We start from the raw sequence: 25504 nt of genomic DNA on the forward strand, positions 1-25504 counted from the left end.
GCTAGCTTTAGAATAATGGCTGCATAGATACAGCTGATGTAATCGTCCCTTTCAACTTTATTTTTATTTAGAATGACGTTATTGTGAGATTGTTCTTGTGAATTTTAGAGGTAAAGAGATGGCTGAGGAAATTATCCTCACAAAATTGCATGGTTCATGCCCATGTTTGCGTTTAGAGTGGTCTGCCCTTGGCTGAAACGTTGTCATTTAAAATTCCACCCCTCTAGAATCATAGGTTCAATCTTATAATTGATTGTTGATTCTTCACATAATATATCTTACTAACAAATAAAAATGTTTAAAAAAAGGAGGTTGCGGTATTAATAATTTCTGTTTTTCAATTACCACACATATACCTGTTATCAACGTTAGAAAATTGTAATTTTCTTTAAACATTATCAAAATTTAACAAAAACTGGTTAAAACGGTATAATAAAATTCACAACAATTTCATGAAACTCTGTCTTTAAAAACTATACAAAATGTTTGTGAAAAATAAAGGAAATATATCGCATAATAGATTTGATAAATGATTTAATAAAAATAGTTTATATTGCCCTTGGATTCAATATTTTGAAATATATAATTGATTATTCATATATATCTTAGACATTTGAAATATCTTATGGTTAACAAGAGTTTTTACAATAACTATTGAAAAAAAATCCAACAAAATTCATGTTCCTGCCATGCATAAATCTTATTAAATCATTGACTTTGCGAACTCTTATGACGTCACAGGAGAGTGTCACTACGTTAATGCAATAAAACTTTAGTCAATGATATACCCTTTTTTCAATCTCCTCTAGTTACATGTACATAATCTTCTGTTTTATAAGACTTTATAGTGGGGAACTTAATTAGAAAGCTAGTTCCATATTGGCAAACGACTTCAATTCTTCGATTCTTTGATGAGGATACCATTAATGACTTCTATGTAAAGGATACACTATTGTGACTGTCAAATCAATGCATCTGATTAGTGTAAATAAAGACGAAATCAGAACATGCCCCTTGTTTTTATAAGAAGTATTCATGCACTGAGCCTTGATCGTCTCGATATACGGTTTATAATCAAAACCAATGTAAAAAATATGCGCCTTTTTTAAATTTACAATGTCACCCAGGTGTGTTATTAATAGCAAAAATACCTTTGTGTTCCAATGCAAGACCAGAAATATAGATGATATTTAGGAGGTTGTCCTCAATAATGCATTATCAGGCCACATAATTAAGCCTTTGGATTTATGTACATGTAAGTGTATCACGGTACGTTTAGTTTAAATTGTATACTAATTTCAATGTAAATACTGTTAAGCCTTTTTGTAAGAAATACATGTAGATTGGTTGTTCACGATACAGTGCCCCAGAGAAGTACTTGTACTGAAAATAATGTATATCTATATATTTACAGATTAAGGGGGAATATCACGCAATAAAAAATTCATATGGATAAAAGTAGAGGATATATAAATAATGTTTTGAAATTGAAAACATTCAATTTACTTAATTTAGTCTAAAATGCAGTTTTAGTAGAAAGTAATCTGATACAACAGACTAAAACCCCTACTGGACTCGAACCCGCGATCTACAAATCAGCAGTCGACATGATTTTTTAAGCTTCTGAGCTACCCAGCTAGGCGATCAAATTTAAAAGAAATATCCTAATATTACTGATATTTATATTTTCATTTGTGTTAAATGGGGAATTATGCAACCAGTATGACGATGAATTCCACTTCCTTAAGACCAAATCCATGGGCGGATCCCCCGGATGCAGGCTGACTTTTACTTTTATATTTGAAAACACTATTACACAACAAAATCCATAGTGAGGATGTCCATCCCTACCCCCTTTTAGAATTTTTTATTTCAAACAATCCATTTGAATTCAGTCACATTTTGGTCCTTGTATACTCGCCCAATGAAATTGTTCATGAAATTTTAGGTAACCCGCATGAGTCACTGAGGTGACCTAAATTGATATTGGTCAAGATCTGCGTCTGTCGCCGTGACTCGTCCGTCGTGCGTTAACAATTGAACATTTTCAACTTCTCGATAACTGTCCTTCCAGTTCGTTTCAAATTTGGTATGAAGCATCATTGGGATGAAACTGAATGGATATTCAGACGGAGCTGGTAGCCCTTTACAAAAATTGTAGGGGTTTATTACAAAGGTAGGGATCCAAATGGTCATAGTAATTGATATCTTTATTATTTGATATGCTTCTTCTTAATTCTGATGATACTAATGTACATAACTAAGTCATATCGTGTTAATTAACATTATGTAACTGTAAAGTCTTTCTTTAGTATGGACACTTTCAGGGGCATTTGCGTTATTTTTAAAGAACATATCTTAAATTGTTTTATACTGCTGCTGAATTACAAGGATTGAGCTTAGATGGACAGAACAAGAAAATTGATAGATTTCGTAACCCTTGGGACTAGTTATACTTTTGCCTATGACTCAGGTGACTGATAAGACATGTGGGTCTCATGTTGTTTTTTTCTTTCTGTTTAATATGTTATGATCTTTAAAACAAAAAGTGCTACAGAATATTTCTTACATTTTAACTTCATGTAAAAAAAAAAACCATACAAATTCAATCAGACAACCCGATGACTACTTGTTTTTTGGATTCTTTCTTTTTATTATTATTGAAAAATCAATAGTACGGAATTTCAGCATTAAATCAAGGTGTTGAAATTTTCCTTGTTTCAGACAAAATCCTCGTTCGATGCATTAATAACATGATCATCCCTATATTTGAATATTGCATATTGGGTTCTCTTGAAATTGAACTTGCATTCAAATTTTGATAACTAGAACTTTTTTTCTTGTAATGAATTTAAATAAAAAATGTACAAACCTATATGCATGTATATCATTTCAAAACTCTCAGTCTTTCTCTGTATTTTCAAGATCACTTTGAAATATCACATTGAAATATATATCTTAAGAAAACAAACTTTATCTGTAAGTATTTTTCCCGAAATCCTTTTCATGTACTCCATATTCGGAGAGAGCATTACAAATGCAATCATTGCATTGTAAATGCATCACCACCACTCTGATTCTACACACACGTACTCTGAAGTTGACAGCAAAATATGTTGGAATTCCTCATTGACAATATATACCAGTCTTTGGTGATCAGGACTTCCAACAGTCTGTTGGAATTCCCATGGACACGAATTGTTCTCCTTTGTAAGCTGGCCTGTTTTTGTATTCTTATAAAGCAGAGTTTATTCAATAATTTCGACTTTAGAGGAATGATTTCTTGTTTTGGCCGTCAACTTGACATTTAGATGTATCGACGACGTTTCATTTACATGTATTAACAATAATCATTTTCATTCATATGTCAATTTGATATATTTCAGTGAAATCAAAAGACAGAGTATTGAAACTACATCTGCTTTCATTGAATATGTATACATGTTAACGGCAAACTAACAACTCAACTTTATGACGGGATGACTGCAGTATTTCCATCGTCAACACCCCATATCTATTATAGGATTGAACATTCTTTTTGAAGAATTTATCGATGTGTAAACTCCGGACATTTTACTCACAAACTGAATAAAAGTGCGAAGCACTTTTATGTTAAGTTTGTGAGTAAAATGTCCGGAGTTTACATATCGATAAATTCTTCAAAAAGAATGTTTGATTCTTATAATTCCAATTCATTCACTTTATCAACAATTGCAAAAATTTGAATAGTTTCCCCGCACTATGTTATTTGTTTTCAGGCGTGTATGAATACATCACGTTTTCGGATTTATTGATGTGTAAACTCTTGTTCAGCTTTACTTTTGTCCAATCAAAACAACTGTAATAAATAACATTGGAATTATATAGCAATATTCCATCTTCACCTGCGTATCGTAGTAATATCTCTCAACTGATTCAAAAAGCGATAGCATGTTCTGCATTGTGTTATGAATAATTTTGAAATCGAGCTAGGCTACTGACGGAAAAATTGTTGTAACTGGGGTTTCAAATGTCTTGTTTAAAGTCATCATTTCGCAAATTCTGTGGTTGTTTATAACGATCTAATTTGCAAAATATTTTAATAAAACCTGTCGTTAGGTCAAATGCTTTCTGATGTATTTCATGCCATGTGTCAGGCCGTTCTTTACATACTGTTTTTGACTACGGGTTAAGCCGTTTACCTGATCAAGATATAGGGCTCACGTCGAGTGCGACTGTCAACAAGGTATTCTGTAATGTTTCTCTACGAGGATTGGCTTGGAAATTAAGGGATGCCTTTTTATTTGTACCCCAAAAAGTGACTATCCATACGAAATGCCAATTTACACACAAAAACGTTTGATGTCTAAATACACGTAAAAGTTGCATAATTTATGGTTAGGGACATACGACACCCCCAAAAATTGTGATAGAATTTAGTGAAAAGATTTGTAAATCTAATATTGATAAAAACCATATTTACCACGAAAAATTTCAACGAAACCATTTTTAATTTTGAGATACTGTATTCACAAGTCTTTACTTGAAAATTGAATGGGAAAACGTCTTTTCATTGATGCGATTTAATGTATTAATGACCGTTTTACATTGCTGTTTGATCAAATAATAGAGAATCCCACATAAACACAATAAAATCCTACTTCATTTGATGCGTCCAAAACATTGGGTATTTTATGACCTAAAAATAAAACTTTTAAAAGTGTTGTGGTTATATGCCAATGGGATGTTCTATTATTTGACATTTTTTAATGATTTAAATTTTGGTGGGGGGGGGGGGGGGGGTTCCATTGAATTCCAAGTAAACATTTTTGTTGGATTTTTAACAATATTAAAACATCCACAAATATTTTTTTTAAATTTTGTTTAGCGATTTTTCTTTGGGGGGGGGGGGGGGGGGGGCTATACCTATGTGATGGCACGCTTGTGCACGTGGTTCTTCGATTTTACATTTAATCATTAACTAAAAGAGTATTGTCTTGTTGGTTCTGGTGGATTATATCTACAATGCAAAGCTATCTCAATAGCTTCATTCTTTACATTTGTTAGATTTTATTCTGATAAAGTGTATCAAATGTCTAGAAAACTTATTTTCAGTGGTAACAAAATCACATCAAATGTCACCTTCAAGATCTGATCTGTAACTGATACATGCAAATAGGATTCGTACAATTTTAAATGAGAAGTTATTGGACCAGTCAGTGATATTTAGCTGCTCAGCTTAAACAAATGAGTTAAAAAAAACATTGGGGGTTTGATAGTGCACTGTGAAATGTTGTCTGTGGACTGTTGCGTCTTACATGTATCAACACATTGTATATATATATCCCGGCATCATGTGCAATGATTGGATTTTGTATATCTGTTATTAACATCACCTTAGTATAGAATAGAAATAATTATCTCGTAGTCAAATATCGTTGAAGAGATTGTCTCGAGAAATGACATTGTATATATACGAGAATCTATATATTGCAGAATAGGGAGGACACGTTTCGCACCTGCTACTTAATCTTTACATAATTGCTTGTTTGTTTTTTTGGTTTTTAAAAAAAAGTTTTCTAAGTCATTTCTATATATCAGAGATGTACAATCAATTTTCAAAACTGGGGGGTGGGGGGTGGGGGGGGGGGGGTGGGGGGGGGTTAGCTGTCAGGACAAGAAATTTAGTTAATACTATAAAAAATCTTAACAAGGAAAATAATTTTAAAGTGAAAGGTTTCATTCAATCCAAAGCTCACATCCTAAATTGTGTGTCTGCCCGCGCGCGCGTGTGTGTAAGGGTGGGGGCGAGTGAGTGTGGTGCATGACTTTCCTTCGCTACCAATTAGTACTGCTATAAAATCTGGATTAGAACAGGTCCTCAGTACCCTTTGTTTGTCGTAAGAGGCGTCTAAATGAGGCGGTCCTTCGGATGAGACCACCAAAAAAAAAAAAAAAAAAAAAAAAAATGGGGCGGTCCTTCGGATGAGACAACAAAAACATGGAGCGGTCCTTCGGATGAGACCATAAAAACAGCAGGTGTGACACGATAAAGATCCCTCCCGGCTCAAAGGTCGTAAGCGTCGAGCATAGGCTTAAATTTTACAGTCCTTCACCGACAATGGTGACGTCTCCATAGAAGTGAAAGAGTCTCGACAATGTACATGTACAACAAACCAACCATTAAAAAAAACGAGGAAGGTCAATTCTTTGATATCACTTTAGGGATAAAAAGCATGCATTTTATATCAAGCTAAATAAGTTATATACTTTCTGCTTATATATGCAATCTAACTCAATCGGATTAAACAGTAATCAAGCTAATTTACCATTTTATTATGTATTCTCTGAGTCGGATAGCAATACCCCATTTCGAAATACTACTATGATCGCGTGACGTTGCATACGGAATCATGATTTCAAGCGTGGACGGCCTGATAACTGTCGACCAGACAAGACTATACAGACAGTCAGACGGAAACAGCCCTGGTAGAGAGAACCACTTTGAGCAATAGAAGGGAAGTTAAATTTTATATTGAACATGAAACCACCATTCAGAACGACACTCCCATGCTGTTTCTAATACTATTTGTCTCGCGCGCATGCGCACAACCACCGTAAACGTCATCACTTCAACAATATGCATTAGAAAATCATCATATTTTCCTTACCTTGAATAGACTTTAACACATGTATATAATTTGTCCAAATTGTCAAATCGTATTATTTTTCATAGTTTATCACATTGACAAAATTTTAGTCTGGTTTTCAACATCTAACAAATTACGGTTCAATACGGCACATATACAGTTGTATACCTTTATGCAGCATGCAACCGGTGAATGCTACTTTACAAATGATAAACATCGGATTTGCCTGTAAACAACCCACCCACCCCAACAAATAGGAGGGTGGTCCCCCCGGTCCCCTTGTTGCTGTGAACCTGTGTATTATTACTAAATACTTTAAATCTATATACTGTTTACTTTTTGCTAACATAATAATTAAAACTCGCCTATTCACTAGACAGAACGGTTACACACAATTTACTGCAATCATGCCGTACGATCAAATGATAAAATGACCATTTTGTCGAGTCTTGAAATAAACATCAACAATCCCAAGGACCTTTACCATCCTTAATACGAATGACTGGTTTCTTAGGACGAACATTTCAGTTGGTCTATTCTGTAGAACATGAATATTCATCTCGACAACGAAATGACAACCATTTTAACACGATGGATACGTGCATATATAAATACTGCTAGCAGTTCTTTATGAATTATAAAGCAAACTGAACTGAAACTCTTCTATCTGACAACATGGGTACACAGACTAAGGGTCTTCTATCATACTGGTTCTCCGTTCTGAAATTCTTATTTTTGTTTTGTAAGTATTCATTTACTATCTTCTCCGCGATAAATATTTGTTATATTTCAATGTATTTTGTATTTTAGTAAAAGATCAGTTTTGCCTTTTACATGTAACTTGACTTTTAAGAAAATTATCAAATATTTCGATCGTTTATACTGCGGCGGTCAGACGGATTCGATCGCCGATGCCAGATTGCTCAGTGGTAAGAGTACTTGACCAGTAATGCAGGGGTTCTGGGTTTGATTCCCGATCAAGACATAATTTTTCTCCCTTCTGTTACATTTGTGCCGTTGATCGCTTCAAAAATGTACATTTTTATTTCCAAAGCTTGTTTCGTTATCTATATTAAATTAGTCATTTCTTGATTTTGTATGTACAAAAATTATTTATAAATACAGCTACCTGTATATGGACCTTTCATTGAATATTCTTGTTAAACCATGTTGGTGATTTGAAAGAAAGATAGTGTTTCCAACAACAACTCTCATTGTTTGGTATGCAATGGAGACGTTATTTTTGTGATGATCTGTGACCTGCGAAAACCGACAAATCAATACAGTAAAGTAATGCAATAGCTCCCTGATACAAAAATAAAAAAGAGAAGAATTTAAATTCATACTGTAATTATTAAACACAATATGTTATTATGTCATTCAAACGAATCAACTTATCATTTTTTCGTTGGGTGTAGGTATACCATGAAAAAAAACAACAACCCTGCAATTCTTTCTTCCTCGTGGTAAACCTCCATTAAACGATAAAGAAATAATATTTTTTTTTATTTCTTATCATTAAAATATTTCAAAACATTGAGTTTGAATAATGATTTGAGTTTCGAATTCATAAGACGTATCAATATACAACATGAGGTCAAAGTAAGGTATTTCAAACAAAAATTAAACGAATTTTTCAGTCAATCAAAATCGCCGTAATTTGATATATCAAATGATTTCTGTATTACCCAAGAATTGTATTTAATTCAAGTACTGACTGCATAGTACAACCATTATTGCAGGTTTGATTCCAATAAAGTGTGCCAGCTATTGCTACTACAAGTACAGTTCCTACTATGGATACATACGATACTACTGTTACTACTACTATTACTACTACTATTATAGCTCCAGTTCCTATAGTAGGTAAGGAATTTCCACTTCTCCACACACTCCGGACAGATACACAGTACATGTCTGAAAAGTGTGTTGTAAAAATCACTCTGTCCAGATCAATGAATATACGAAATAAATTGTATTATTACAAACTTTAGCGAGAGGCATCACTCGAGAAATAAAATTATTTTGAATTAAACGCGAATTCATGTTAACGCGATATGACGTTTACTCGTCATGTCGCCATATTATGTAGATACAAGAATCTACGGTAATCAAAAGCTAGGTCATTAATCATGCTTAGTGGCTCAAGTTCTTGGATAAAATTTCAAGTCGATTCAAGTATAGATACAGCTGTAGACAACTGGTTATAACCGGATTTTCCGAATTCGTATGTACACGGAGTTCTAAACTTGAATATGTATGTTTATATCACTTTAATGACATAGGTGCATTAGAATGTGTGCAGATAAAACGTTCCGAATCTTTCTTCAGCAGTTACAAATCAACTGGATCGATTATTGGGATTGCAGTCGGTTCTGTTGTGGGCTTCGTCATTTTCGTGATTATTGTGGTCGGCGTTTGTGCGCAAATTTGCAAGAAAAAAAATCGAGGCCAAACGATTGTCCAGCCGCTGCAACCAAACATCTCCTATGTTAATACAAGTAATCAAATTATTATCCATTCAATATTAAACCTTTTAAGCTTTTTCAAGAAATCAATTGTTAAATGTAGTAACCAGTAGAAAATTGAAACCAAAGAACATATGTTAGAGGCAAATAACTGAATATTATCATTGACGTTTTTTCTTTCTTTCTTCTTTTTGTTTTAAAGATGAAAAATATTTTTTTCAGCACAAAATCCCCAGGGAGGACACAATCCACTGTACTATAATTCCCAGTATCCGCCCCCCGCGTACCCCTCCCCTGCGTACCCACTCCCATCGCAACCATTCCCCAACCAAGGCAATTCACCGAGACCGGAACAAGCTGCGCTGCCTTCGTGAACTTTTTTCTATATTGCGAAAATTTATGTTGTGTTGTGAAATGAATCAAATGGTTGACATAACCATTAAGGGAATTGTACATAGTATATAAGTTTTATGCCATTTCACTGCAATAGTGTTCAGTCTCTGCATCCATATACCGACGCCATTTGGGCTCAGTTACATGCACGAATATATCTTGAAAGGGCTTCCATAGTGTGATGTACTTTGATTGTGGTGTCTAATTACACCTCAAATTCACAAGTATGGATATGATTGCTAGCTTAAACACCGACATAATACTACTGATATGGTGGCAGCCACCGAGCTACCATGCATTTCCTACATGCTAATTTCCTGCTTATGATATAAATGCCGGTAACCAACTGGATTTTTAATTCTATAATGATATGCATAAGATGTTGTAAAAATCCTTGAATGAACTGTCTGGTACCAAATACACTGAAATTTAGAGAATTAATGACAACATCAAACTTTAAAACATTAAAAAAGACTATATGTATGTTTACTTATAAAATCCTGGGTTAGTCTGCTGCCCTCCCTAACATGTATATTTATTAAATTTCCGAGTCCCTTTGTATGCAACATGTCCCCACCTCTAATGAATATATACGTGCATGTACTATAAACATACTTATACCCTTGGAAATATTGTTTAAATGATTATAGAATTATATTTATGTATCTCGTGTACCATTGTATGAATGGTTTGAGTGAATAAATTAATTGAAATTGAATTGAGCATGTGCATAGTCAAACTAAACATTCTATAATGAAGAACAATTCGGGGTAACAAAAGACCTGCAGGGGGAACAATATCAAGTGTATGTTGTTATTTTCTGTCGTTCATATCGATGCATTTTTCATATTTTCATTTCGAACCTCTAATTTATTATCTACAATGTTGAAAATAACTAAGAATTGTCCCCATCTATTAGGTTTGGAACACCTCCCCTATGGCGAGATCTCGCTAAAATGCAAATATCCCTTTTTAACAAGAACATAAACATTACCACAAACAGGTGTTTTGTTGTTTTAATTGAAAATAACGACAAATATATGTAATGTCAAATTAGTGCGACAAACATTCAACTTGCCCCGAATTGTCTAATATATAAAATTGATAACGGTCAAGAAATTTCATATCATCACTGTTGTGTATAGGGAGAAGGAGGCTGAAATTCAATGTAAATTGTAAGTACTTTTGTTTTGTTTAAATATTTGCAGTAGTATTAGACATCTTAGCACATTTTATTCCCGTGGGGTTCCAAGTTAGAATATATGCTCATGTACAGATTCCCCTTGCTTATCGTACATTATAAGAGGCGACTAAATAAATGTGACGTTCCTTCGGATGAGACCGCAAAAACCGAGGTCCCGTGTCACAGCAGGTGTGGCGCGATAAAGATCCCCCTGCTTAAAGGCCATAAGCGCCGATAATAGGCCTAAATTTTGCAGCCCTTCACCGGCAGTGGTGACGTATCCGTATGAGGGAAATATTCTCGAGAGGGACGTTAAACAATACAATCAATCTCAGCACGTGCACGTTTTCTTCTTTTTCACGTGAAACACGAATAGTTGTACTCCTCAGATGTTTTTACTTGGTTACACGAGATAAGAATTACTGTATGTAAATTTACACAATATACTTTCGCTAAAGAGGATAATCGTGCGCGTATTAGCGAGAAAATCCCGCTATGGGGTACAATGTAAGTCTTTACAACCGATTTTGATGTGAAATTTGGTTTTTAAATCCCTGAAGCCAGAGCTGCTCTAATTTAGGGGTGGGGAAATTTTAATCAATATCTACCCTGAGTTATTGTTCCTTACACTAGCATATGAATGTACCTCTGAGGCACATGTATATGTAAGTGTAAGGAAATATCACTTTGGGTAGAGATTGTAATTCTATAGGTTGCATTCAATGAATATTTCATAAAAGTATTTTAGGGGCAAGTTAAGATAAGTTTGGAAATCATTAGAAATATTTTTTTAAATCTAAAATATGTATGAGGGGACATGTCCATGTGTCATATCAAAGCTCAAACTAAATGGTGCCCCGCATCAGGGGGTCACAACCCTTCAGGCACAGAGGGCCGTCGTCGTGATGTTTGGTAAAAAGGGTAGGTTGATTTCAAAGTCGTATCTAAGTTTTCCCTTCAGTCAGAAAGAGATAACATACAATCAAAATCTCCTCGACAAAAATTAATGGAGTAAAGGTTGTATATCGAAACTGAGGCTGCCAAGTCACGTGATAACAAGCACGTATTACATTGGTTGTCCTGGCATGGTTTGTCCTGACGCCTGCAGATACTGCGGTTGGACGTCAGCTGCAAGGGATGTGTGGGGTTCCCCGGAAGCAGTGCCAGCTGAAATTAATGTTAATTCTCATCTAAACAGGGTAATATTGCGGAAAAAATAATCTTCATGATCGATTAAGAATTCATAAAAACAAATGAACAGTGGGAGGTCAACAAAGAAAATATTTTGATGTACTTGTATTTAGGTGGTCAGGCCTTGGTCTAACTGTCGTGCTGTCTTCAGTTGACCCGCAGAATTTGGCAAAGAAGAACTTCGTTAATGTTATGAGGGCGGCCAAGCCAAATATTCCAGAGAAGACATACCCCACGATGTCACCAGCAGATGCGGAACTTGAATGTTATTGGAAAAGAAGGTTTAAAGGGGTAGCATTGTAATTACATAATATATTCAATCGACTTTATAAATTTTCTTACCTACACTGAACAGGACTTAGACCTACAAAATCATAATCTAAGATAAATATCATGTTTTTAATAACTGCACCATAATCTTTGTAAATATGATTTTCAGAATAAAAGTATATTATATACAATAATTGTACTTACATAATGCAATCACAAAAAGAAATAATCCATTATCCTTGAAACCCATGGCTTTTTTTTAAATAGAAAAGTAACCGCTGAAGTATATCAGGTATGCTAAATATATACACAGTGCACGTACATAGGTAGATAACGAAAGCCTCCAATACTGAGGTAAATTAAATATTGTGAAAGTGGTTGACGTTTGGCAGAAAGGAATTTGGTGTGGGACAACAATCACAATCTTAAGTATTTATTCTCAAGAGGTTTCCGTGATTTATCTACTCCAGAACAAGTTGCAAGTGAACATTTCCGATAAAGGAAGATTGGAGCTATCAAGATCATCATTCTTAGAAAATTATTTTAATTTCTGCATAATGTTGATATTTGTGTAACAGGAAGTAGTGTATGGTGGGATTGAAATAAGCCTAGCTTCTCCCAAAGTACACAATCTATCGTCTTTATCAAAAGTAATCACTCATAATCAGAAGGATTTATCATGACTAGAATTATGGAACACAGTGTTTCTCTGTTGTACACAGGTTCGGTAGTGAGTCCCATGTTTTGTTCAACACATTGTTTGAAATGAAAAGACCTGTAAAATATACACATTTAACCATAGCAAAAGTAAATATGATTTTAGAGTAGTTGATAATCAATAAGTTTTCCAATGAAAATGAATAAGTATAATTAGAGGGAAATATAAAATTTACCCAAAATAAAGGACAAGAATTACGAACAATACAAAAGCACTAAAGTGATAAGAAAATCTAAAGTTATGACAATAACAAGCTTCCATACACTGTGCAAAATACGTGTATATTCTTATAACAATAACTTCTATACATCTCAAAGTAATATAGGACAAGACTAAATATAACTTAGATATGAAAATACTCACTCTGAAAAATAGTAAGGTAAGGGATATCTAATTCTATAATGAATAAAATGAAATTGACTATACGAGGTATTCTACGTTTTATCAGGAAAAGTCGAACTTCGTAACACCACGTTATGTTCATGTATCGAATGTTAAAACCCCAAATCTATGTAAAAGAAAAGAAGTGAACACAAAGTTCTTGTGAAAAACACACACTTTACGTTTTTGGCCCTAGCAAAATGAATAAATCTGCTGATGTAACTCCTTATATATGGCCAACAAACCAATGCGATACTGAAAATAAAAGTACAATCTGACAAGCCGGGATTAATCCTGTTTGCCAATGAGATTGAAGAAAATAAATTTTGTTCGAGAAGACTGGTAAAATGGTGATACCTACCAGAACTGTGAAAAGTAAACATTTGAAACATCGAAATATTGACTTTATACAATCCTAAACGCTTTCCGAAATAAATAGAAAGTATTATAGACATTAAAGACATGTTGTTTATGTTGTATATCAAGATATAGGGCTCACCGCGGGTGAGACCGGTCGACAGGGGATGTTTACTCCTCCTGAGCACCTGATACCACCTCTGGCATGCCCAGGGGTCCGTATTTGCCCAACGTTCTATTTTGTATTGCTTATAGGAGTTCTGGGATTGCTCACTGCTCGTTATCTTCACCTCTCAAATGCAATAACCACGTAGATAAGAGCTAATGAAACTTGTCACATTTGATTTCCCTTTTCTCCAGAGCTACTGATATGAAGGAAATGCAGATTTTGTTCCCCTTCCTACTCTTACATGTATGCCACTGCGCATATTTATTTACATATCACAGAAAAAGTTTTTATATCGTTCAAGGTTGTGGTTATAACGTTTTGTCGTTTGTAACGTCGGAATAAAAAGAATCACCAGATGATTCGTATTCAAAATTACACCAAAAAAGGTCGTTATAGCGTTTTCATATACATATATGTATATTTGAAAAACCTTTTTTTTGAATTATTATTATTATTATTTTTTTTTTTTTTTTTTTTTTTTTACTTTTACATTTTTTTAAGTACATGAGATGATATACCTTGAGCTTCCTTGCATGTTAAATGAAAGGCGCTAGCGCTAGAAATTGTCATGTGTGTGACGTCATAATCTCGGTTCTACGTCTTTTGTATTTAACTGATCATAGCAACTGTGTTCAATCACAAAATACACTTTCATGAGAAACAAAAGCACAAATGCATTTTGGGAACATGCCATAAAATAAGCTTGTTTCTTCTTGTTTGCCTCATTTTTGATCAACATCTTCAAGGCACTGAACATACCATAATGAGTTTAACAATTCTGATGATATTGCCAAAAAGACTTTTTTCCTTTGAATGTATGAAAAACATCACCATACTCCATATACCTTGAACATTATACACGTAAGTTGTCAATGAAGATCCTTTGGCTTCAAATCTGTATCATAGAGGATTGTGACAGAATTGAATTTTTCTCTCTTTCTTTAAATGTCTGACCCGTTCAAGCCTTGAGTACGGTGTTGTTAACAGCTAAAAACTGATCTGATATCTGTACACAATGAAAAGGCGAAGACAACGAACAAGTGATCAATCTCATAAGTCCTATAAAGAATGCAAAATTAAAAGAAGGCAAACACGGGCCTTTGGATATACGAGAGGTGGGATCAGGTGCCTAGGAAGAGTAGATATCCCCTGTAGACCGATCATACCCGTCGTGAGCTCTATGTCGCGATCAGATAAGCGGAGTGATCCATCGTCAAATAAGTGTGTAAAGAACAAATGGTATGAAACATGTCGGACAGAATTTTACCCAATGACAGGTTGTATTATTGAATTAGATCGTTATAACGACCACAGAATTTGTACATTGCTGACTTTAAGAGACTGTTGAAACCCCTGTAGCATTAACGTATTTGTCAGTAAGCTGCCTCCATTTAAAAACGGACCATACTCAGAACAAGCTTATACGTATCGAAACAATTGAGAGACGTGAACACCATATGCAGGTAATAATGGAATATTGTTACATAAATATGGGAAGGTGACGATGGAGAATATGAAATCATCCTGTTTATCATAAAGTTAAATTGTTAGTTTGTCGTTAACATCTATGTTCAATACAATATCTAAGTATGAAGCAGATATGGGAGACTCTGTCTCTGTGGTGTCTTTTATTTGGGGTTTACAGGGATACATCGAATACATGTGCAACTGTAACTGAATTTAATCTATGGAGACATATATTTTTGTCAACCTTCAAGTGAAATTTAATTACTCATGTGTTCACAGCATACACGGAATTAATTTGTGTTGTGTAATTTTTATATAAAACATAATTTCACTGACATGGAAGCCAAACTACGCCCTAATACCGTGTGTTTCATTGATCTTTTAAAAGTTGATCTACGTTTGATTTAAATATTCCACAGCACAGGAAACCATTATCTTATTGAGGAAGTGTTGATATTGGGGTTTGCCTTGGTAGAAAGACGGATTGGGAGGCAGCTGGTACCTTCCATAAGCATTATTTGCTGATATAAAGGATAAATATCGTAATGAATGTTTATCATATAAAATATATATTTTGGTTATGCATTTGATTGTGTAATTTCAAACTGCATTCGTTCTACTAATTAAAGACAATGGAATTTCAATACAAATCTTATAAGAAAAAATTCAAAGTAAATTCATTACTTGTATTGATATAGGAAGCTGTTGGTTGCGCTGGCTTGGCAATAACTCAGGTAAACGGAGTTATCCGTAGTCAAAATCAGTCTACCAAGGACGGTCTAACAATCGGTATGAAACACGTCAGACAGCATTTGACCCAATGATAGGTTGTATTGGCAATCTAGATCGTTATTATAATTGCGAAATGCTGACTTTAAACGAGATTGTTGAAACCTCTGTACCATCAACTTGTTTGTCAATTATCTTGCCTCGATTCAATAACTGACCATACGCAGAACAAGCTCTTGCGTATCGAATCAGTTGAGAGATATAAACACCATATGCAGGTGATAATGGAATATCGCTACATCAATATGGTAAGTTGACGATGGAGAAGCTGAAATCATCCCGTCGTTTGTCATAAAGTTGAGTTGTTAGTTTACCGTTAATATCTACTTTTAATGAAATATCTAAGTATGAAGCAGAAGTTGACGATTCTGTGGTGTCTTTTATTTCGAGTTCACTGAGCTATATCGAATTGACATATGAATGAAAGTTATTATTTTTAATAGACAAAACGTCGTCGATATATCTAAATGTCGAATTGAAGGCCACAGCAAGAGAGGTTTTCTTCTAACGTAGAAGTTTTTGAATAAATTCTGCTTCGTATGTATATAAAAAGAGGTCAACTAACAAAGTAGCACAATTCGCGCCCATGGGAATTCCAACAGACTGTTGGGTAGAGGTGACTACCAAAGATATTGTCAATGAAGAACTCTAGCATATTTTTATTTCAACTTCAAAGTACCTGAGCGTGGAATCAGAGTAGTGTTTAACAAAGTAATTATTTAGATGACTGATCACTAGAGATGAATGTTTCCGTTTTCCATTTTTGCTGAGGAAGCAACTGTCTATGATGTCAAAAAGTCTAGTCTTTAATTTATTGTGAGGAATGGTCGTGTAAAGTGTTGAAAAGTCATACGTTTTGATGTTGTTGATTTGAGAAAAGTTTTGTGATTTCAAGTTTACTAAACGTTCTTTAGAATTTTTTAGAATCCACATTTGATTTACACCACTTCTGGCATATGTACTGACACAGTAAGTTTGAAGTTTCTCATTCACAGCTGTTAATATTTTCGTGAGGACCAAAGATAGGGGCTTGGTAGAGCACTTACTGGATCTTTGTTTGTAAGTGTTTTTATATAGTTTAGTTTAATACGGTAACTCATATTCATTCGACCCATTGACTGGGATATTAAATGTGTCTAAAACTGAAGCATGGTTTTGAAGAATTTCATCTTTTGAAAGGGCAGTTGGAATATAAGTACGATTACTAAAAGTGGAATTAATGCCAAGTTCGTTTAAAATACAGTTGTTATAATGAGCCTTACAAACAAAGACAATCTTGTTACAAGCTTTGTCAGTTGGAACTAAATCATATTCCCCATGTAACCTATCTAATTCTTTTATCACTTCTGGTTTACTAAACACAGAAGGATAGATGGTGAATCCCGCAACACTGCCGACTACAACCCAAATAAAAACTCTTACCGAGTCACTGGAGAAAAGCGTGAATATTTGTGAGTGATTTACCTTTCTTCTAAACAGTCTCAACTTTATGTATTTTAATGAATTGACAACATATATACAGTGATTCACTTAAATTGATATAGAAAATATCGAATCCATAAATATGACGTTTCACATTCTTACACGTGCGCAGTGCTAGGAGATAGCAGGTCTGTTCAAAACTGGAATAGTGGGAGTAACATGATCTGGTACGGTGGATCAGAATCACATCTCAAATAAAGATTTATGAAATGTGGTTGCGATGGTTCATATTTCTGAAAGTAATAGAAATGGAGTTTTCTCTAGCAATTGAGATATCAGCGGCGGATCCAGCGCCGGGTGCCCGCTCTCCTTTCACAAATATGATCCATTTTTGATATAGGGATACACCACAAAACACTAAAATATATACGTCATGCAATGGTACTTTCTCAGACCCCTACCGGAGCTTCGCTTCAGACTCAAGACAGCAAATTGTTTGAAACACTCCTACCCCATTTAGGAATTTTTAGATCCGCCTCTGAATACATTAACGATGATACATGTACTTACAAATAATGAGAAAGAATCTGAGAAAAGAAAACCAACGGATTACTTTCGTGTCGACACCCACAAAAATATTGCTTTGAACATATTATTTGCGCCTGTCCAGATTGAATATGTTCACTGCTATATTGAACGTATGCATTAATTTCAAAAGCAATCCAACAATACAAAGTGACCCTCATAATAATCATGCACATATTTCATTAATTGTTAATTCTCGACCAACATTCATTGTTTGGGACAAAATGGTTCCACATCTGCTTCGTACGATATTTCGATGAACATAGATGTTAAGGGCGAATAACAACTCAACGTTATGACACACGGGATGACTTCAGCTTCTTCACTGTCAACTTCCCACATTTATGTAGCAGTATTCCATTATCACCCCCTAATGATGTTTATATCTCTCAACTTATTCGATACACAAGAGCTTGTTCTGCGCACGATCAATATTGGAATCGATCAGGCTACTGATAAATAAGTTACAGGGGTTTCAACAGTCTTGTTTAAAGTCAGCATTTCGCAAATTATATGACCGTCATTACGATCTAGTTTGTCAATACAACCTGTCATTGGGTCAAATGCTGTCTGTCGTGTTTCATATCGATTGTTAGGTCATTCTTTAGACACTGCTTTTGAATTTTGACTACGGATTAATACTTTTACCTGATCAAGATATAGGGTTCACGGTGGGTGTGACCGGTCGACAAGGGGTGCTTACTCTTCTTAGACACCTGATCCCACCTCTGATATGTCCAGGGACCCGTGTTTCCCTAACACTTCATCTGTATTCCTTACATGAGTTATGAGATTCAGCACTGTTCGTCATCTTCAGATTTTTTCTTTCTTTGTGAAATATGTATTATATGTGTTCCTTCTTCTGAAATATTGGAGTTAATTTTCTAATAGATGCAATGTTATTTGATCGAACATACTTTAACTATGACTTAAGGTTGCTTCATCCTCATAATGGTTCAAATTGAGAAAAGGTACTAATGTCCACTAATATAATCAGATAGAAATTGTTTTCTTGTATAGATCGGTGTGTTATGCATCCAACACTGAAGACATAATTCAAAATGACATATAAAAATGACCATCATTTATTGAAATAATGAATGAGAATTCGTATATGAATGACGGTAGAGATATACGAAAATTCTATCTGTGATTCAAATCCTTATAGAACAAATTAGAATAGACACCATAGTCAATGAGAATTTTCATTAATTCAACATGGAATTGATCACTGTTCGTTATCTTCGCCCTTCAGATTTCATTGTCTGGAGTTTGTAAACGCAAGAATTTTTGAGCGAGAAGGGAAAGAAAGCCGTTCATTGAAAATATAATTTTCGTTTGATTAATTCGGTTGCATACATGAACATGTAATATAAAAGTTAATATGGAGAAAAGAGATCAATCTCCTATAACAAATATAAAATCAAGAATTGGGCAAACATGTAGGCTAGATATACCAGAGGTGGGATCAGGTGCCTAGGAGTAAGCATCCCCTATCGACCGGTCACACCCACCGTGAGCCCTATAATTGGAATGAAACACGTCAGATATCATTTGACTCAATGAAAGAGTGTGAAGATTAATCGGTGTCTACGATACTTTTGAGTTTGTACATGTATCTTCTTTAAGAAAATTATTTGGCACTATCCCAAACGTCCCTCATATAAAAATGGCAGATACATCTAGTTAATTTTACGTAGACTATCTCAATTTCATCTTAGCGTTGTGGCCTCCTAACACAATGCAGTGAGCCACATTAAGCCTAAAGTACGGAAGCCGGTTGGTGTCAGATGAGAAACATGGTTTATGGTTCGAATTCACTAACCACATTAACAAACGAAATCAGTTAATCATTAATTTGTTTTAAGTTGTTGCATTTCGAACTTTCATGAGTGTTTAAAGGTATGTTTGAACACAAGAGTAGTGGCATATATGTTAGGAATATTTTTTGAAATTTTGAGAAGGGGATGCAAGAATATAGCTAAGACTTCAACCGTGCGCAAAGGAACTTGCACCATAAATGAAAGTTTTTTAAACTGTGGAACTGTAGCTCTCTGGTCTGCTCCAGTAGTTTCACATGGACCTACAGCTAACAATTCTGCATCAGGGCCATACACATGACGCGGTAGGATGTTCTTTACTATTATGTTAATATATTTAATTTATGATAATTCTATTCACAAAAAGTGTAAGGAATTGGGCAGCAGATATAGCTTACTTTAGCCCTATGTTAATTTATGACGTGACGCGCTGGAAAGAAATGTTCTATTTTGACATTGCACATTCTGTTCACAATGAATTTTAGATATTCCCCAACACATCTGCACTAGCTTGATATTTCCGAATTGGATTTGCTAATATTTCCGGAATTGGATTTGCTAATTCACACTACTCCTTTTATAACTGTTATGCTAATTATATTTACTCCATCAAATGCAACATAATAAGTGAAGCTCACCTTCAGACAATGCATCTACTGCACTTACTTCCTTGAAGTTCTTTTGTTTTAAATATTCCATTCGAATTTTTTGAACAGGTTTTGTAATGGATTACCAAATAGAGCACATTGGAGAGATTATCATTCTCTCTCTCTCTCTCTCTCTCTCTCTCTCTCTCTCTCTCTCTCTCTCTCTCTCCGGAGGTGTGTGTGTCTATTTTCTCATGACTTCAAAAATGATTTCTCATTGCTTAAAAAAATGTAAACATCAACATATTTTCATTTCATAAACAAGCTCTTGACTAAACATATACGAGTACATGTTTAATGGTTCTAAATGCATAATTTGTAAATGTACGTTAATTAAGAAATACATATATGCTAGTGTAAAATGTCGCAGTTCATACCCTCATGCGTTTTCAAAAATGAAATTTATTTTTTGCATTTACATATTACTTCCATTTCTGTCGGAATTTCCAGCCGTTAAAATAGACGTACTACAGGTATATCAAAAACAATTTATCAAGATTTAGAGGCACGGTGTTCACCAATCTAATTGAAATTAGATGTTTGTGTAGCGAGTATGCAAGCGGATCCAACATCTAATTTCAATTAGATCGGTTGTTCACATTCATTTCAGTTGGTAAAAATATCGAAACAAAAGCATTCAAACTGCAAAGTCCATGTTCAGATTGAAACTGAGCTCGCAGCATGGTTCACTATATTGGTACATACAAACTTTTTGCATGAAACACGTTCGTGAAATGTACATAGCAGTAGTCCAGTTCTGGGTTTCCATAGAATATCTAATTCATCATAGAATCAAGTCTGCGAAAAACGGTGCTTCGGAGAGAAATTTTATAAGTTAAATTCATATTGAATTCAAATTTTGTACAGCTAAAAATTGAAGAATTTCAAAGCTGAATATTTACATTTCCAATACTGTTGCCTTAATGTCTTTGCAAATTGTAATGGTAGGCAGTTCCTCATGAACAGGTCTTGGTTATAAACAAAACGCGTATGGATACTACTTGATATATATAATATGATAGTACGTTTTTTGTGACCGCTGAGAATTCAGACAGAAATGAAAGTAGATTTAAATATTATAGAAATACACTTCATTTCTAAAATTACATGAGAGTATGTATGAATCGCCACGATTCACGCCGGGATACTTCATGCTCGTAAAGCAGTACAGTGTATTTCATACTCAGCATCCCTTGTTTGTCGTAAGAAGCGACGAAATAGGGCGGTCCTTCGGATCGAACCGCAAAACCGAGGTCCTATGTCACAGCAGGTGTAGCACAGTAAATCAAAGGCCATAAATCCCGAGTATAGACCTTAATTTTGGAGCCCTTCATCGGTAATGGGGACGTCTCCATATGAGTGACAATTCTCGAGAGGGACGTCAAACAAAATAAAACCAACCAACTTTAGATATACGCCTGTAATATTGAGAAACGTTTATCATAACGATGACCAGTGGAGGTCACTTAAAACTTGAAATCAAAGTACTGAAAGTACTGGAAAGCGCTAAGCTGACTTCATGAATTCTGTATGTAAAGTTAATGAGCAGGAACAAAATTAAAAAAAGGTTTATGCATTATTCTTTATTTTCGCATAACTAAGAAGTACATTTTCTGTAAGAAAATAACAAATATGGATTGGAACCAATGTCCTGAAACTTTTCAATACGTTGAAATATAAATTTTATATGATGTTCTTAAAACAATGGTCACTATGATAATTTTGATCCCACATTAAACTAAAACCCTGTCCTTGGATCATGAAATTTACAATTTTGGTAAAGGACACCTGTTCTTATGAAATATCTATAATCAGAATTTAGTATCAATAGCATTACCAACGCTGCGGTGGTCTGTTTGCTCTGTATGCGGGCGGTCGGGGTTCGAATCCCGGCCGCGACAGACCTAGTTCGTTAAACAGGTAGTGACAGTTCCATCACCAAACTCTCGGCATCAGGTGTGAATGTCACGGGTCCTCGGAGATGGCCTTCAAAACGGATGTCCCGTGTCACAGTAGGTGTGGCACGATAAAGAACCCTCACTGCTCAATGGCCGTAAGCGCCGAGCATAGGCCTAAATTTGAAGCCCTTCACCGGTCTTGGTGACGTCTCCATTTGAATTAAAAATTATTGAGAAGAACGTTAAACAAGATACAATCAATCAATAGCATTTAAGGCTATGTTATTCAAATATTTGACAAATGAACATTTTATACCCTGTTTAGCTCCCACCCATCTTTCCAAGGCAAGGGTTTCTGATCCGCTCTACTCCGGTCCCTGGATCATTAAATGCTCTACATGACTATGCATTTTTTTCTCTTACAGATGTGATGTTATAGAAAAGAACATTTTTGGTAGAAAAATGTGAAAACAGTTGTAATGGTAGTTTTCGGTATAAAGTGTTCAATTGTTATTACGCAACTAATTTACTGTTGTGTTCCAGTTAAATAGTGTATGAAATGTTTTTATAATACAACTGAAATGAAAAAAATCAATAGTTTGATACATATATGTAAGTCACTTATAATAGAAAGGAACAAACAAACTGGACAAAAAAGAAAATTACACATAACCACATACACTAACAACTGTCACATGTCAAAACACACCAATAATGCAGGATTATGAAACGCTTTACATCCATTTCATTACCTTACCAGAAATCATTTAAATACACACATAAACATGCATCTGTATGACTTGTACTACAGAATCCAGTGCATAATTATCTGTAAATAACAATCAAACCATGAAAGTGGAATTATTTTTTGTAATCAATAATGAAGTTATTTTCAATTCAAAATCAGGTTGGAGAGAATCTGAATTCAAATAAGTCCGATAAATACATGTATAACTGAAAACAAAATTTAAGAAGTTATTTAGAAAAGATGTTCATCATGCATGTGCAATATTACTTTGAAACTGAATACTGCGTCATCAACAAGAGTGGAGATAGCTCATTTTTAACATGAAAGTTAGTGCAAGAGGATATACTAATTCAAATATGATGATGAATTAGACTAACATATAAGCATGGATTTACATTTAGCAATTGTAGTGATTGTTTGTTATACGTAAATCTAAAAAAAAAAAAAAAAACAAAAAAAAAAACAACCAAGAATTTGTACACAAGTACATTAAACGCTGTACTCATCAACTTGTGTGTATTACACTTCTTGTGTATATTGCAAAGGAGACTCATCCGTTTGTCTGAATGAGACATAACACACACTGCTATTGTTTTAATTTTATAAAACAGTTCTTTATATGAAAATGCTGATAACCTTAGCAAAAACCCATAAGATTCGAAGCTTGTGTAGGAGTTCTAATATGAAAAAAAAAAAAAAAACGTAACAGAAGTGACTCGCAATAAATATGCAATATTTACAACATGTAAATGTAGCTAAATGAGAATCCCAAACTAGGCACTATGTGCAGCGCGAATAATTACTGGCCTTCCTATATTAGCATCTAGAGATTTTTTATATTTAGAAACTGGCTTAGAGCCTCTGTCTTTTAGACGAACAACCGCTAAATTAGTTACCATGTTCAGAGTTCATAATAATGATGTTCCTGAGTATCTGCAAGAAACGATCCAAAGAAAAATAAATAATACATCCAAGTACAATCTCCGTTATGGAGACAATTATAAAATACCAAAATGCCGACTTGAACTTTATAGGAAATCATTTGTACCTGATGCTTTATCAAAATGGAATTCACCTGATATAGAATCAAGACAAGCTACTTCAGTTAAGCAATTTCGTAAGAGTGGTAGCTCCAAAAATATCAACAATCCCAAACCACCGGCATATTTTTCCTATGGTACTCGTTTTCTGAATATGATTCATACCAAACTTAGACACACCTGTATTTTGAATTACGATCTATATAGACGCAATATTGTGGATTCTCCGTTATGTTCTTGACGTATGCAAGAAGACGCTTATCATTTCTTCTTTATTTGCAGTAAATATTCAAATGCTAGGTATAAATTAATGGATAGCTTGCTGAGGTTAAATGATCTAGTTATTATCGATGTCCACCTTCTACTTTGGGGTAATAATGCTTTATCTTCTGAGTTAAACAAGTGTATATTTTCTTATGTTCAGTCGTTTATTCATGAAACCAAAAGATTCAATTGATGTTCAATTTATATTTTTTGTACATTAATTTTCTACAATAATATATTATTGTATTTTAAAGTTATTTGAAGTTGTTTCTGATCCTTTTGTATATCATGTATGTACAATAACATATGTTCAAAACAACTAGGCACTGAAAAGTTACAAAAGTAATTTTCAAACGGTAATGTTCAAACCGCTGTTAGAAATAATGAAGAGGCATCTCACCAAAAAACTAAATGCATCTTTTTTATATGAAAAGATCGTTCAGCGAAAACAAAATGTGGGGATAGGGAACAACGACAGTACACCCATGTCCCTCCCCCTTCTTCATCATTTGTACGTTCGGAAATACATGTAGCATATGCACGTCATTGTCAATTGTTTGTTTGAAGTACAAAGAAATTGAAAACACGATTACTTTTCGTTGTATGTAGCGTGCTGTGGACCGCAAACCATTTCACATTCATGCTTGACACAATGGCAATGTTTATCTAACACTTTTTCTAAACATATGTATTTCAGTATACAGCCCTCGTAAAATTCCACGCGGTGTTTTGAATACTTGAAACCGGGGTATTGTCTTCCATAATATAATATAATATAATATAATGTTGTACCTTTTTTCTTTTCCTTGCCCCAAGACTATTATTTTTAGTCTCATTTTTGAAACTAAATCACGAAATCAAATTTGATTGTGTTGACGATGATTCTGAAGAATATCTTGGTCGTTTAGAAATAATAAAGTAAGCTTAAGTTACACCGTTGCATCCTCTAAATTTCTGCATGACCGACTTACATATATGATCGGGGAAGGTGTAAGCAGTTACGCAATATCATCCTTCTGAGACACCGATCTCTGTCCTTCGCTGTCAAAGCATAATCGTGCACAA

At 34.4% G+C, this 25504-nt stretch overlaps 2 protein-coding genes across 3 annotated transcripts; one reads left to right on the top strand and one right to left on the bottom strand.

Annotated features, from left to right (window-relative positions):
- Positions 1 to 7120: 7120 nt before the first annotated feature.
- Positions 7121 to 10208, top strand: LOC125655683 (cysteine and tyrosine-rich protein 1-like). Of its 2 annotated transcripts, none has more exons than XM_048886122.2 (4): positions 7121 to 7371; positions 8372 to 8495; positions 8964 to 9130; positions 9320 to 10208. In XM_048886122.2, the coding sequence occupies exons 1-4, from the start codon at positions 7305 to 7307 to the stop codon at positions 9469 to 9471; spliced, it is 510 nt and encodes a 169-aa protein (XP_048742079.1). In that variant the 5' UTR covers positions 7121 to 7304; the 3' UTR covers positions 9472 to 10208. The 2 variants fall into 2 exon arrangements, with proteins under 2 accessions (XP_048742079.1, XP_048742078.1); XM_048886121.2 differs by having other exon boundaries at positions 7185 to 7371; positions 8961 to 9130.
- Positions 10209 to 11445: 1237 nt separating this feature from the next.
- On the bottom strand, positions 11446 to 12508 carry LOC125655684 (uncharacterized). The gene is made up of 4 exons (XM_056144521.1): positions 12339 to 12508; positions 12207 to 12228; positions 11968 to 12122; positions 11446 to 11840 (listed from the first exon to the last, which is right to left on the bottom strand). The coding sequence occupies exons 1-4, from the start codon at positions 12382 to 12384 to the stop codon at positions 11740 to 11742; spliced, it is 324 nt and encodes a 107-aa protein (XP_056000496.1). The 5' UTR covers positions 12385 to 12508; the 3' UTR covers positions 11446 to 11739.
- Positions 12509 to 25504: the final 12996 nt, after the last annotated feature.

Source organism: Ostrea edulis, chromosome 7 (assembly GCF_947568905.1).
Source record: "Ostrea edulis chromosome 7, xbOstEdul1.1, whole genome shotgun sequence".
NCBI classification, from domain to species: Eukaryota; Metazoa; Mollusca; class Bivalvia; order Ostreida; family Ostreidae; genus Ostrea; species Ostrea edulis.

Coding starts and splice junctions, on each gene's coding strand:
- LOC125655684 (XM_056144521.1), bottom strand. CDS start 12,384: ATGGGTTTCAAGGATAATGGATTATTTCTTTTTGTGATTGCATTAT. Junction 12,123..12,206: donor CTAAGTCCTGTTCAGTGTAG/GTAAGAAAATTT, acceptor ATAACATTCAAG/TTCCGCATCTGCTGGTGACA. Junction 11,841..11,967: donor GCCTGACCACCTAAATACAA/GTACATCAAAAT, acceptor CATTAATTTCAG/CTGGCACTGCTTCCGGGGAA.
- LOC125655683 (XM_048886121.2), top strand. CDS start 7,305: ATGGGTACACAGACTAAGGGTCTTCTATCATACTGGTTCTCCGTTCTG. Junction 7,372..8,371: donor GAAATTCTTATTTTTGTTTT/GTAAGTATTCAT, acceptor CCATTATTGCAG/GTTTGATTCCAATAAAGTGT. Junction 9,131..9,319: donor CATCTCCTATGTTAATACAA/GTAATCAAATTA, acceptor TATTTTTTTCAG/CACAAAATCCCCAGGGAGGA.